Below are 12,985 nucleotides of genomic sequence, written 5' to 3'. Positions count from 1 at the left end.
TTTGATTGAATTATTGTGAAACCATCTCCCCCATCCTGGTCCATGGAAAAATTGTCATCCGTGAAACTGGTCCCTGGTGCCAAAAGGTTGGGAACTGTCCTCACAAATATTACAATACTATCATTCCCACTGGAGGGGCAGAGAGGGAATAATTCCCCCACATGAACACCATTTCTGGTTTTCTGAAATTCACCGAGTGTCCACACAGAGAGTGGAGGCGGAGCTGCCGTGTCACCCACTTGGACCACCTGCCTCCTTGGTGCATGAGCAGCATTCAGGGTGCACAGGTCTCAGGTGACCGGCCGCCCACCTGCCACCTTGCTGACCCTTCTCTGGAAGGATTCTTTAGAAAACGTTCCTTTTACCAAGCCCCAAACCATCCCTTGTGGCTTCTGCCTGTGAAGTTCCTCTTCCCCCCGCCGGGGCTGTGCACCATGGCACCAGACTGACGCAGCATGTCCTTCTGCACAGGAAGCCTTGGGGTGGGAGCCTCAGAACAGCTCAGGAGACCTGTGAGCTCCGAGGCTGGGGTGGGAACAAGCCCACTCCGCTGGGGGATGTGTGACATGCCAGCTGCTGCCCCCCAGATTCCGCTTCCCCTTCTGACATCCTGAACCCCGCCCTCCCCTCCCACGTGGGCTTTAATGGCGGACTCAGTGGAAACATCACTTTGAGGATGATGGGTTGGTGCGGCTGGGGAGGCTGCCTCTGAGTAAGCACCTTGTGCCAGTGGCGCTTACGTGATGAGAATAGGAAGAAAGCGTGATGAATGGGAAGGTGGCTCTAACAGGGGATGTAAAAGAAACCCAAACGCTTACCTCGCCTTGGAAGCTCTTCAGCAGCGGTGCTACCTGCTTGCGCAAATCCTGGGGCGAGAAGGTGGGTCAGGAAGAGCCATTGGAGGAGAAAAGAGAAGGGAAACATTCGTTAAGGTCTCCTAAGAGGTCAGTGCTGTTTTCTGTTACATAAAGCAATCCTGATGCCTCTCCTGGATCATCACCTCCCTCCTACAACACAAATCACGCCAACCGTGCCCCTTAGCTTAGAAGAACTCACTCAGGACTTCCCTGGTGGTCCAGTGGCTAAGATTTTGTGCTCTTAATGCAGGGCACTTGGGTTCAATCCCTGATCAAGGAATTAGATCCCACATGCTGCAACTAAGAGTTCCAGTGCGGCAATGAGCGACCGTTGCATGCTGCAACTAAGGCCTGGTGCGGCCAAATAAATTTTTTAAAAGAGAGAGAACTCACTTAAGAATACAACTAGGATTTATTTCCTCTGAGTTCTGGTTAGATACACCTCATTTTGACACAAGTTTTTGCTAGTGTCAGCCTAAGATAATTTGCTTAGAACAAAATAGGATATTATAATGTAGCTTTGATTTGTTTGTATCTGAAATGGACCTGGGTCACCATCCTGCATTTCAGCTGCTATTTCCGAGCACTATTCATGGGAGACAGACGTGAGCCTCTGAGGCTGGGCTCCGCCTCCCAGGCCAGTGCTGCCAACACCGACAGAGTGCCAGCTACCTGTGTGACTTAAGACATTCTACAGCCACGTTCAAAACGCAAAAAGACACAGATGAAATCAATTTCAGTTTCACTTCACCCAATATATCCAAGATAGTATCATTTCCTATGTAATCAATACAAAAATCATTAACAAGATAGTTTACATCCTTTGTTGATATTAAGTCTTTGAAACCTGGGGTGCATTCCCGCCCACATCTCCATTTCGACCAGCAGCATTTCAGGTGGGCCCTTGTGGCCAAGTGTGGCCAGTGGCCACCACATCAGGCAGCTGGGGGCTGAGGGATGCACTTGCATGAGCTGATTGGGGCTTGCCCTGGTGGCGGGAGGTGGAGGGTCAAGGTTGGTGGACCCCTCGCTCCCCGACAGCCAGAGGGAGAGGTGAAGATCAAGAATCAGAAGTAGGAGAATCAGGAGAACACAGATCGAGAGGAGGTTGTATCAAGAGGGAAGAGGTATTTGTATTGAATCTTGTCACAGACACCAGGCCTGAGAACACCACTCGGTGGAATGTCCAGATAGTGCTGAGCGCAGCTGAGTGGAGTCTTGGGCTGGAAACTGACCTGCAGGGGGCTGAGGGTGATGCGGGTGTGAGGGAGAGGCTGCAGGGACTGTGCGGGGAGGAAGGAGGGGGATGGGGTTTGGGGAGCCCCACAGGGAAGGGGGTTGCAGGTGGAGGTTAACGAGTTACCACTTGGAGAGAGCCTACGTTAGTGAGGGGCTTCAGATACAGGGCATTCATTGGTTTCCACAGTCACTCTGCCAACCAAAGGGACTGGTACCCACATGTCATGGGTGGGGATGCCTGAGGCTCAGAAGGGGAGAGAGGCGTATCCAAGGTTGCACACTGGGGAAGAGTCAGGATGTGAACCCAGAGCTCTCTCCAGGGGCCCACATGGAGACTAATAAAGGAATCACCTTGGCTGGGTGTGGTACAGGTATGGCAGCCGGAGGCCACCTGGAAAGCAACACAGTGAGGGGGTGGGGTGTAGGTACACATGGACCATTCAGAAGGCTTGTAACGAAAAGGCCCAGACTCGGAGAGGAAATGGTGAGGCTGGATGGGGTCATGGCCTGTGAGAGCTGGTGGTGCCAAGGCATTTGAGACCCTCTGTAGAGAGGAGGACGGAGAGCTCCTGGGGGTGGAGGGCGGCTTTGGGTACAGGTACCAGGAGCCCTGGTGCTCAGCCTACAGTGTTTCTTACGAGGCTTGTGCCAGGACTGCCCCAAGCCCTGCCAGCCTGCACAGGCGGCCAGCCTACAGGGAACACCAGCCTTGAGAAGCTCAGGAGATGGCAGAAGTGTTTTCAGAGGACTCCAGCACGGCAGGTGAAAGAGTCATGCTGCTCATAACGATAGTAAATAAACTAAACTGCTCTCTGTTGCCCCTGGTCTTAACCAGCCCATATATTTCAGAAATCATGTCTTTGGGCATATTAGTGTCTCCTGACAGACCTGCTAAAACAAACTGTTAAAGATACTAAAGCTGCATGTGTTTGTACTCAAGCACACACATCTATCTGAATACAGTAGAGGACAAAAAAAAAAAAAAGGCACTAAATATTCACAACCATATACACACAAAGTGATGTATTTCGAGTCACCAGCTAAAAAAATAATCACCTATTCCCATTTTTTTTTTTTTTTTTTGCCAAGGGGGGAGGCAGTCTGAGAAATTCCTTAACCAACACAGCTACCTCCAAATATCACCTGGTTTAGGACCAAACTAAGGACCCAGAACCCAGGATGTTGACTTCTGATCCATGGGCGGCTGTGTCACGGGTTAATGAGGACATGACGTGATGCACTGTCCTTTGAGCACAGGGTGGACTTTACTGTCTGGACGGCACCAGAAACTACAGGCTCTGTCACCCCTGGTCATCACAGGCAGCCACATGCCCTTCTCTGCCACCACAAACTGAAGAAAAAGGGGTCCAGGCCGATCAACAGCACACTGGCATGAAAGAGAATTAGGGAATTAATAGAAGGTCCCCAAAGTTTTTAGCCTCATGACACTTAATTCTGCGACAGTTTTTCAGCACTGTTTCAAATTTTCTTTAGTTCTGCATCATTTATTGAACAGAAAGCAGCAAACATCTTAACACGCAGAGAGCAATGCCCTCGAGATTATTAATATCGGATGTCTGTTGGCAAAGCCAGAGAACTGCGTTGCAACCTTCTCTCCCCTGAGCATGTTGCAAATAGTAAGTGATGTTTATCAAGAGATGCTTCTATGTGAAAAGGATTTTCATTATTCTTCAAACCACTGATTCACAGTTCTGTTTTTTTTTAGATCAGAAAACTGAACAGCAAAATGCCATTGAGGAATTTTCTATCTAATGACTATCGCTGGAGAAACCGGTCTGACTTAAAAGCAAAACAGAAATAAAATGACGAAATCGCCACGCAGCTTTCAGTCACACCTGTGAGGTGTCAGCGAGAGACACAAGACACACAGTCCCTGAATCCAGATGGTCTGAATCTTTGACTTTCTGCCCATTCTGAGCACTTGAGTGGTCTCTGGGAGGCTCTCTTCCCTCTCTGGGGCCTGGCACTCCCAGCTTGCATCACACTTCTCCTGTCCACACTGACACGCGATGCCAGGGCCAGTGTCACAGAATCCTCACACTGTGGATTCAGCTGGGGGCTACCCCGGGGCCGACCTCTGAGTCTTGCAAAGAATGGTGCCAGGACAAAGCTGTTTAGCTTTGAAAGAACAGCAGATGAAAGGGAACAGCCAGGACTCGCGTGTAAACAAAAGGAGGCTGTGAATCACAAATGCATCATCCAAGTCATAAACGATCTCCAGTTCCTGAAGATTCGAAACTCCAGATTTTCCAGGATGTTTTTCTCAATTTTACAACGCCCTTTCCCCTTTGCTTCTCTGTAACTCAGGTGTGTTTTCTCTTGAGCGACTCTGCCTATGTTGAAGGCTCTGAACCATCCAGCTGCTGTCTCAGTGACACCCTGTGCTCAGTGGCATGGACCAGAAGTGGGGTCCTGCCTCCTGTGGTGACAACAGGGTTTCCCCAAGAGCACCAGGAACAGAGTGGAGGATAGGTGTTACAGGGCCCCTTCTCTGGCTCCCCTGTGGTTGCCAGCTACCTGACCTGGTGTGGGTACAGCAGCCGCTAGGGAACCAGCAGCATCCTCAGAAGTGGCTGCATCCCTCTGGCTTCTGTTTCAGAACCACCTCAGCCCGGGGTAGCCCTCAGCCTTTTCTGTTTCTGGGGTTTTGGCTCACATTTCCTGCACTGCATCCAGGTAGGGAAAGGAGTTTAACAGTTGACAAGGGCCAGGCAAAAACATAAGCCTGTTGTTTGCTGGTGCTCAGTCACTCAGTCGTGCCTAACTTTGTGACCCCACGCACTACAGCATGCCAGGGTTCCTGTCCTTCACTATCTCCTGGAGTTTGCGCAAACTCATTCCAGTGAGTCAATGATGCCATCCAACTGTTTCAATCTCTGTTGCCCCCTTCTCCTGCCCTCAATCTTTCCTAGCATCGAGTTTTTTTCAGTGAGTTGGCTCTTCATATCAGGTGGCCAAAGTACTGGAGCTTCAGCTTCAGCATCAGTCCTTCCAATGAATATTCAGGGTTGATTTCCTTTAGGACTGATTGGTTTTTCTCCTTGCAGTCCAAGGCACTCTCGAGAGTCTTCTCCAGCACCACAATTAGAAAGCATCAATTCTTCATCAATTCTTTATAGTCCAATTCTCACATCTGTATATGACAACTTGAAAAACCATAGTTTTGACTATATGGACCTTTGTCAGCAAAGTGATATCTCTGCTTTTTAATACGCTGTCTAGGTTTGTCATAGCTTTTCTTCCAAGGAGCAAGCGTCTTTTAATTTCATGGCTGCAGTCACCGTCCACAGTGATTTTGGAGCCCAAGAAAATATAAGCCTAGCCAGGATTTTAAACCCTAGGAAGTGTTTCTCAATGAAGAGGTTCTGCGCTACACACCCACCCAGGGCTGAAAATATCTCCAGATGAGTTCACTAATCCCTCCTCATTACTCAGGTTTCAAAGTAAGGAAATTCTGACTTGAAAGTGTTTTAGGTGTTTATTCAAAGAAAATCATTGTATAATATAGCTTATTTTCACTAACCTTGGTACTGTCAAATGTAAGAGGTTCTGTTATACCGCAGAAAGAGAAAAAATGCTGCTTATTCAACTGTGATGTCATTGATTTGCATCCTCACTCATTTGAACATGGTGAAATGTGTTAAAGTGTATGCATTATAAAACTGATAAGAGATGATCACAAGATTAACTGAAGTTAAAATAGATCCCGAGTTGTTTATTTTTAATTGACATGGTCTACATTTTAGTTAGTGCAGCTGTTTTTTTTTTAAAGGGCTGTTGTCTTTTAGAGATACATACCAAAATGTTTATGGATGAAATAAGATTTTTGTTTCAAAATGATTCAATGGGGGGGCGGATAATGTGGGACCATAAGGATGACATAAGTGTGTGTTGAGTGGATGATTATTATAGATGGAGGGTGGGTTCAATGCATTCTTCACCTTTTCTCACGTACGTCTGAAATATGAAAGCTTTTCAAGGCACCATATTTCACTCTTTGGACGCCTTCAACTGACCGATCACAAAGAATAGACAGAGAGGAAATGAGGGAAATGAGGGGTGAGGGACTGTCGCTCTTAAGTTATAATACAGCCAAGCAGCTAAATAATTGTATACTTCATCAGGTTAACCTGGAAATCTGGGGTTGTCTGGTCCAATCTCCTGCCCCAGGTAGGAGACCTGTGGTGTCCTGGCTACATGGCTCCTCCTCCCAAGGCCACTCTCTCTCTCCCAGATGGAATGCTGATGTTCAGAGGGAAGCTGTCCTGAGCACAAATAACATCATTACTAGAAGCAGTCTGTTGGTAAATAATTCACTCAAAAAAAAAAAAAAAATCAGATTCAAGGCAATTGCATGGACTTGCTTAATAATGCGTTTTTTTAGTGGGAGGTCGGAGAAGCAGTTTCCCACAGCCCTGGGTCAACCAAGGGAGTACAGATGGATGAGCTTTCCTCTTGGGGGCCTGGAGATGGAGCCCTGCAGGTATCTGAGGGCTCAGCTCATCCCCTTCCCACAGGCTACTCTGGACCAAGCGCTACTCTCCCCTCTGCTGTCTGACAAACCTCAACAGAGCCTTCCTGCCCAGAGTCCTCTCTCCACCATCCCTTGTTTCTCTCCCGTTTGGGACAGATAGTGTTGCTCCAAGTCACCACCAGTGTCTCTAACGCCATCTGCTCCCATGACTTGCATTGTATATGAGGAGCACTGAAAAAGACCTCAGTCGTATTGGAACAAAGTTCTAGAGAAGAAGAAAGGAGGAATGGGACCCTCCTAATGGCCATGGGACAATACCCACTGTGTCTTCCGGCAACCTTGGCTACCCCAGAATAAAGGTTCTAAAGAGCTTTACAATGTGAAATACAAAGAGTCAGATTCTAGACACTAAATATACAGATTATAGAGATGCCAGATGGGACTGTTTGAATGGGGTAGTTTCTTTTTAAATCAAGAAATTTCCATACATGGTGTTTTCATAAAGAGAAATGCAAAAAAGTTTAATTTCAGAAATAGGATCCATCATTAATAAATACATTAAAACATTGTAAATACACTATTAGCTATAGGTAGTGCAGTTTAACAACTGCAACTTTGCTAAAAAGTGGTAGTAGTAAATAGGTGATTTTTTTTCAACCAAAACATTTAATTCAACTGAAAGGAGAAAATGACCCTCTTTCTACAACTTAAATCCAAAACGCTGAAGACATATTGTTTAAAAGCATGTGGCTACTGACTCTTCACTCTGATGTCCTTGGGATTCTAAAATACCCTGCTGACGGCTGAACAGTCCTTGTTAATAAAGGAGAACCCACCAGTGTGTCATGTTTAGGGCTTTTCTTATTGACTGTAATATAACAATCTGCTTTATTGATAAGCCATCTCTTTCAAAAATAATCTCTCGGCATACTCGTCAAGTGTATTTTTATAAAGTCTTGGCACCAATGAGAGAATCACAATTATCTACAAAAGAAAGATAGTTCTTGGTACTTGTGTCACTGAAGATGGCTGAATTCTCCCTTTATCATGTACACAGGAGCACATGCCAGGTATGGAGCTATTCAAGCAAGACCATATATATTGTGTGACCCACAGACTGTAGAACTCATTGTAAGATGCAGTTCAGTGAAAAGAGAAGTTTCTCTTTGTTCCAGGATCCTGAAACCTTCGCTTCCCATCTCATCATCCGAAGATGAGTCATGGGGCTCTCAATGGAGCACCCTACTTCTGGTTACTTCTATAGATGTACACAGGCTCCTTCCAGTCTTTGTGATAGAAGAGAGTAATTTTAAATGGCATTTAAACTGAAGTGTTAAATAAAAAATATCTTTCTATACAACAGCAGACGGTATGTCCTGGCAATTTCTCGAAGATTTTAGTTCACAGATTTGAGAAAATTCCATTAGCTTTAATTATTTATCAGCAGTCAATTTAGATTACTGTTCTTGACCTATTTTTACAGTGTATGGGCCACCCAGCAATGAAATAAATGAATAGTCCTTTTCTACAATGGTTGATTTTTCTGAGATAATAGAAATCGAGTCTAAAGCAGGAATGAAACCCCAAACATGTAATTACCACAATATATAACCTGCCACGCTGCCTTTGTAGCTGGATAGAATGCACATCTTTGTGAGTTTTTGGTTATTAAATAAGATTATCTTGAAAGGGATAAACTCACTCATGCTATAATTTCTTCCCATTTAAATTTCTTTGCTCCATTTAAAACATGTTCTGTATCTTGGCAGAAAAGCTCTAATACTGATGGATGTGCCTTCAGCACAGTGCCTAATAAAACTGTGTAATGGGAAGGCCTAGCTGTGTGGGGCTGAGTGGAGGGGAGCTTGTGCACGGCTTGAGTGGAGGGCTCCTGGCACAAGCGGCGAGGGCCAGCTGAGGGCACCCACGGGCAGAGGATGGAGGGAGACCCAAGGAGCCAGGCGGAGGGGAGGATCCCTGAGCTCCTCGGCGACAGCAAGTGGTGGGGGAACTCGTTGGATGATGAACAGGGGCAGGTTTATCAGATCGGTGATGCCTGAACCTGGCCCAAACGTGACGGAGGCTGAGGACGGTGCTTAGGACACAGATTTGAGATACACGGAGGTGCTGGTTTGAAGGCAGCACGTGGTCTCAGCTCAGCGATACAGCAGAGCCTGAACACTCCTAAGAGTGGGGTCTGGGACTCCTGGCTTCTCCTTCAGACTCTTCCAGGGGTGCATGAGGTAAAAACTATTTTTGCCGTTTTCCTTTTCCAGCGTCATTCTCAGAGAGATGAATGGTGGAGTTCTCCAGACACTGCGTGCCAGGTGAGGTCATCACCCTAAAGAGATGGCATGTGCGCGTGTGACGTCCTGGGCTTTAAACAGGTCTTTTTTGAATCTCTAACATGGTCACTACTGGTCAATATGCACACAGACACAAAAGCTCTCTGGGAATCCTTAGTATTAAGAGATCAAGATGTCTGGAAATGGCAGCTTTAAGGTTTTTAGTCTGAGAGCGGAGAATGGCTCCTCGTGCAGAGGTCAGGGCTGCGGACCCACGGATGACTGGCTGAGTCCCGTGCAGCAGCTGGGACAGCCAGGCGCTTCTGGGCCCTCCCCTGCATCTTGCGGCATCTGGCTCTCCTGGCCTGGGCTGGCATCGTGCCTGTCGGTGGCGCAGGGACTTCCTGCGGGATTTTTGGTGGCCAGGGGTTCAGAGGTGGGGCCCAGAAGGAGGCCACCTCAGGTCCCTCTGATTCTCCAATTACATCTGACTGGCCTGATTTCAAAATATTCTTCCAGGTTGCTTTCTGCATAAATGCTTGTTTCTAAACCTTACGTTTCATTTAGAACTTTAAAAATACTGCTGAGATTTGTTTATGGATCTGAACATCAATAGTTTTTGAGTTTGTCAAAGAGAAGAACTACATATTATGCACATAATCTATTACAAACCTATCTGAGCATTTACTCCGTGCCGTGAATGAGCTGGTTGTGGTCCCTGTCCTCCTGGGGCTTACCTCCTAGTCTGAGTGAGAACCAAGTCTAGATAGATATCTGGATGACTTTTTTTAGCTTAAAAAATATTTATTTATTTATTTGGTGTGCTGGGTTTTAGTTGTTGCACAAGGGGTCTTCGATCTCAGTTGTGGCACACAGGATCTTAGTTCCCTTACCAGAGATCGAACCTGAGCCCCCTGCATTGGGAGCACAGAGGCTAAGCCACTGAACCACCAGGGAAGGTCCCCTGCAGTAGACTGTTGACTCCATTCACACACACTCTGACTGCGTTCCTGGGGCTACTAATGGTGCCAGGCCCAGAGGAGACACTGTGAACCCTGTGGACAGAATGAGTGAATAACAGAAGCTCTTCCCAGACACAGCACCACAGTGACCCTTCACGGGACCTGCTGCAAAGGGGATCCATGTGCCAGATGGGACGTGCCCAAGATGCCTTTTTACCCTGGGAATCTCCAAAGGAAGTGTGACTCCCACTGCCCTGCACCCCCTCCCCGACTGTGTCATTTACTCTGGATCTTCAGCCCTACTGACATGGAGACAAATGGGCTATGTTGGAGTAGAATAGAATACAGATTAAGTCTTCACGAGTGCTTCTACTTCTAGGAATTCACTGATCAGGAAGATCAGAGATGCAGGCAGAGATCTATATACAAGAATGCTTAGCATGTGTTTGGAAGACAGAAAAATCAGAAATAATGTAGATGCCAACAGTAGGAGGTTACTTACTAAATAAACTTTTATAAAGCAATATAGTGGCATGTTGTGTGTGTGAGTTGCTCAGTCATGTCTGACTCTTTGCAACCCCATGGAGCCTGTAGCCTGCCAGGCTCCTCTGTCCATGGGATTTCCCAGGCAAGAATACTGGAGTGGGTAGCCATTCTCTTCTCCAGGGGAATCTTCCTGACCTAGGTCTCCTACACTGCAGGCAGATTCTTTAGCGCCCAAGCCACCAGGGAAGCCCTGTAGTGGCACATTAGGTAGCTGGTAAAATTATTTTTCAGAGGACAGCTAATGTCATGGAGTAACACATATGCCTGCCATCTGTTCAACAAGTATTTGTTGAGCAGCTATTACAGGCTCTCAGACACTGCTCCAGGTGCTCCTTCGGTCATGAGAAAAACCAGTGGGTCCCTGTGCCTCGTAGGGTGCCTGTCAAGCAGGGGGAGGGCACTTCACATGGTCAGCACATGAAGAGGAGGCACACAGCGCTGTGGGCAGACTTATGACGCAGGCCCGGCTGCTGCTGTGGGCACTTCCTGCAGGACAGAGGAAGGGGCCCCTGAGGATCTGGAGGATGATTAGAGGTGAAATGGGGAGAAACGAGGGGGAAAGAAGCCACAGACTACAAGGCGGGTTTACAGTTTGATCCCCACGTTGTAAAAATGAATAAATGCACATCTGTAGGTGTTTGGAAAAGGATGGTGAGAACTACATCAGTGGTTAAATGGTGGGTTGAGTGGGATTATGGTTTATTTTTCACTTCCTTGGCTTTAAGTAAATTGTATCCTTTTAACCTCAAGAGTGTTGTTTTTTAAAATTAAGGATGGAAACCGAGTGATAGTTCAAAAAAGTAAGATCACTTTAAGGTCTACACAGCAACGGGGTTACCCCCCTGCCTGCTGTGGTTCTGTGATGGCAGAATCCCTGACACAGTGCTGTCCACGTGGCCAAGCAAAAGGCCGGGCATTATTTCAGCCTGTGCACAGCTCAGAAAGAAAATAAATGCGGTACCTGCTAATGCATAGCTAAACTAGACATGGATCTCCAAAGGAGAATTATTTCATAAGTACAACAAATATTAGCAGGAAGCATACTGGTCCATCATACGCTTTACATTTTTTCATTTATATAAAATATAATACTATGGTGCTGGTGGTGGGGGGAACCATGCTATAAATGGCACATGCGGAATAATCTCTATTGTTTTAACATATGTAATATTTATGAACCTAAAAAGATTAGAAAGATCTAAAGCAAAAATGCTAACATTTATGTCTTGGATTACAGGTGATTTATTACTATCTTCTTAATGCTATATGCAAATTTCCGTAATGAACATTCATACTTTTTATAATCAGAAGATGAAGTCTCAGATCTCAGACAGTACTGGGGACACTTAAAACATCGTCTCAAACCAGCACCAAAGGGGCAGAACAGCCCCCCTCAACCCACCCCCCTCCAACTTCACCACAGACCCTGGACTCAGCAGGCAAATCATAAAACAAAGACAGATATCACCAAGAAGATAAAAAATGATATAAAATCAGATTGCATACAGAATGGATAAACAATAAGGTCCTACTGTATAGCACAGGGAATTATATTCAATATTTTGTCATAAACCATAATGGAAAAGAATGTTTCAAAAAGAATGTATATACCTGCATCACTTTGCTGCACAGCAGAAGTTAACACAACATTGTAAATCAACTATATTTCAATTAAAAAAAAATCAGATTGTAAACCTACTCTTTTCCTGTTCTGATCTCAGTTTTCTTTGTTTCCCCACCTGAAGGCCTCACTTCAAGCTTATTCATCACTTGTGTGCAACGAGCTTACCTAAAACTAAGCAGCACAGAAGAGATATACCTTAGTCTTGGCTTAATAATCAGTACATATTTTTTTTATTAATATTTACTTGCTTCACAGAGTTGCTCAGAGGAATAATTAAAAATACACGATGGGAAAATCTACTTGCAGATGCAGGGCACACTCTAAATGTTTCCTCAGATACTCATGCAGACGTATAAATGGAAACAGGGACAGGATCTTTCAGCCACAGAGTCCTGGGCTTTAGCAGCAGAACAAGGTTCCTGGTGACGCCTGGGCAACCAGAAGGCCCCACAGACAAGGGATACAAACAGGGATCTTACAATTTTCACATGCATTTTTTCTTTTTGGAAAATACTACAGAGCCATGGGTATATGAAATGCAGACCATAATTTCTTAATTTCTAAATGGAATTATTTATATCATATGGCTGAAAACCAAGTCTAAGGAACATGTGACTCAGTGGCAATGGTGGAATTTAAACCTTTGGAATCAGGCTTGATGTTTCAAGATGCTCAGAGGCTTTTCAAGGGATTACCCCAACCTAGCAATTGAGGAGAAATACAAGCTTCCAGAGCACAGGGATGCTCCCTGGGGGCTTCCTGGCACGTGCGCTTCGGCATCCCGAATGGCAGGCTGGCATGCTCCAGGGAGGGGACCTGACATCACTCCAGCAAAGGAAGTCCAGCAAGGGCACTGAAGAGGCACCTCCTTAGTTCCACCCAGGCTTATCCAGCAGGCCCTCAGAGACCCCAGAGGTCAGGCCTGAGGGTGATGATGCCTGGTGAGGGCAGGGAGGAGAGGAGAGCTGCCCATTCTG

The 12,985-nt window shown here is 46.1% G+C and overlaps 1 protein-coding gene across 1 annotated transcript in view; it reads right to left on the bottom strand.

Annotated features, from left to right (window-relative positions):
- CUX1 (cut like homeobox 1) overlaps window positions 1-12,985 on the bottom strand; it is a 324,659-nt gene that overhangs the window by 161,499 nt on the left and 150,175 nt on the right. Inside the window, exon 3 of the mRNA XM_052662088.1 lies at window positions 819-866. Coding sequence (XP_052518048.1) covers window positions 819-866 — 48 coding nt within the window. The remainder of the gene's footprint in view (window positions 1-818; window positions 867-12,985) is intronic.

Source organism: Budorcas taxicolor, chromosome 2, assembly GCF_023091745.1.
Source record: "Budorcas taxicolor isolate Tak-1 chromosome 2, Takin1.1, whole genome shotgun sequence".
Classification (NCBI taxonomy): domain Eukaryota; kingdom Metazoa; phylum Chordata; class Mammalia; order Artiodactyla; family Bovidae; genus Budorcas; species Budorcas taxicolor.
Note: the sequence above shows the minus strand (reverse complement) of the source record. Positions and strands in the feature narration are given on the sequence as shown.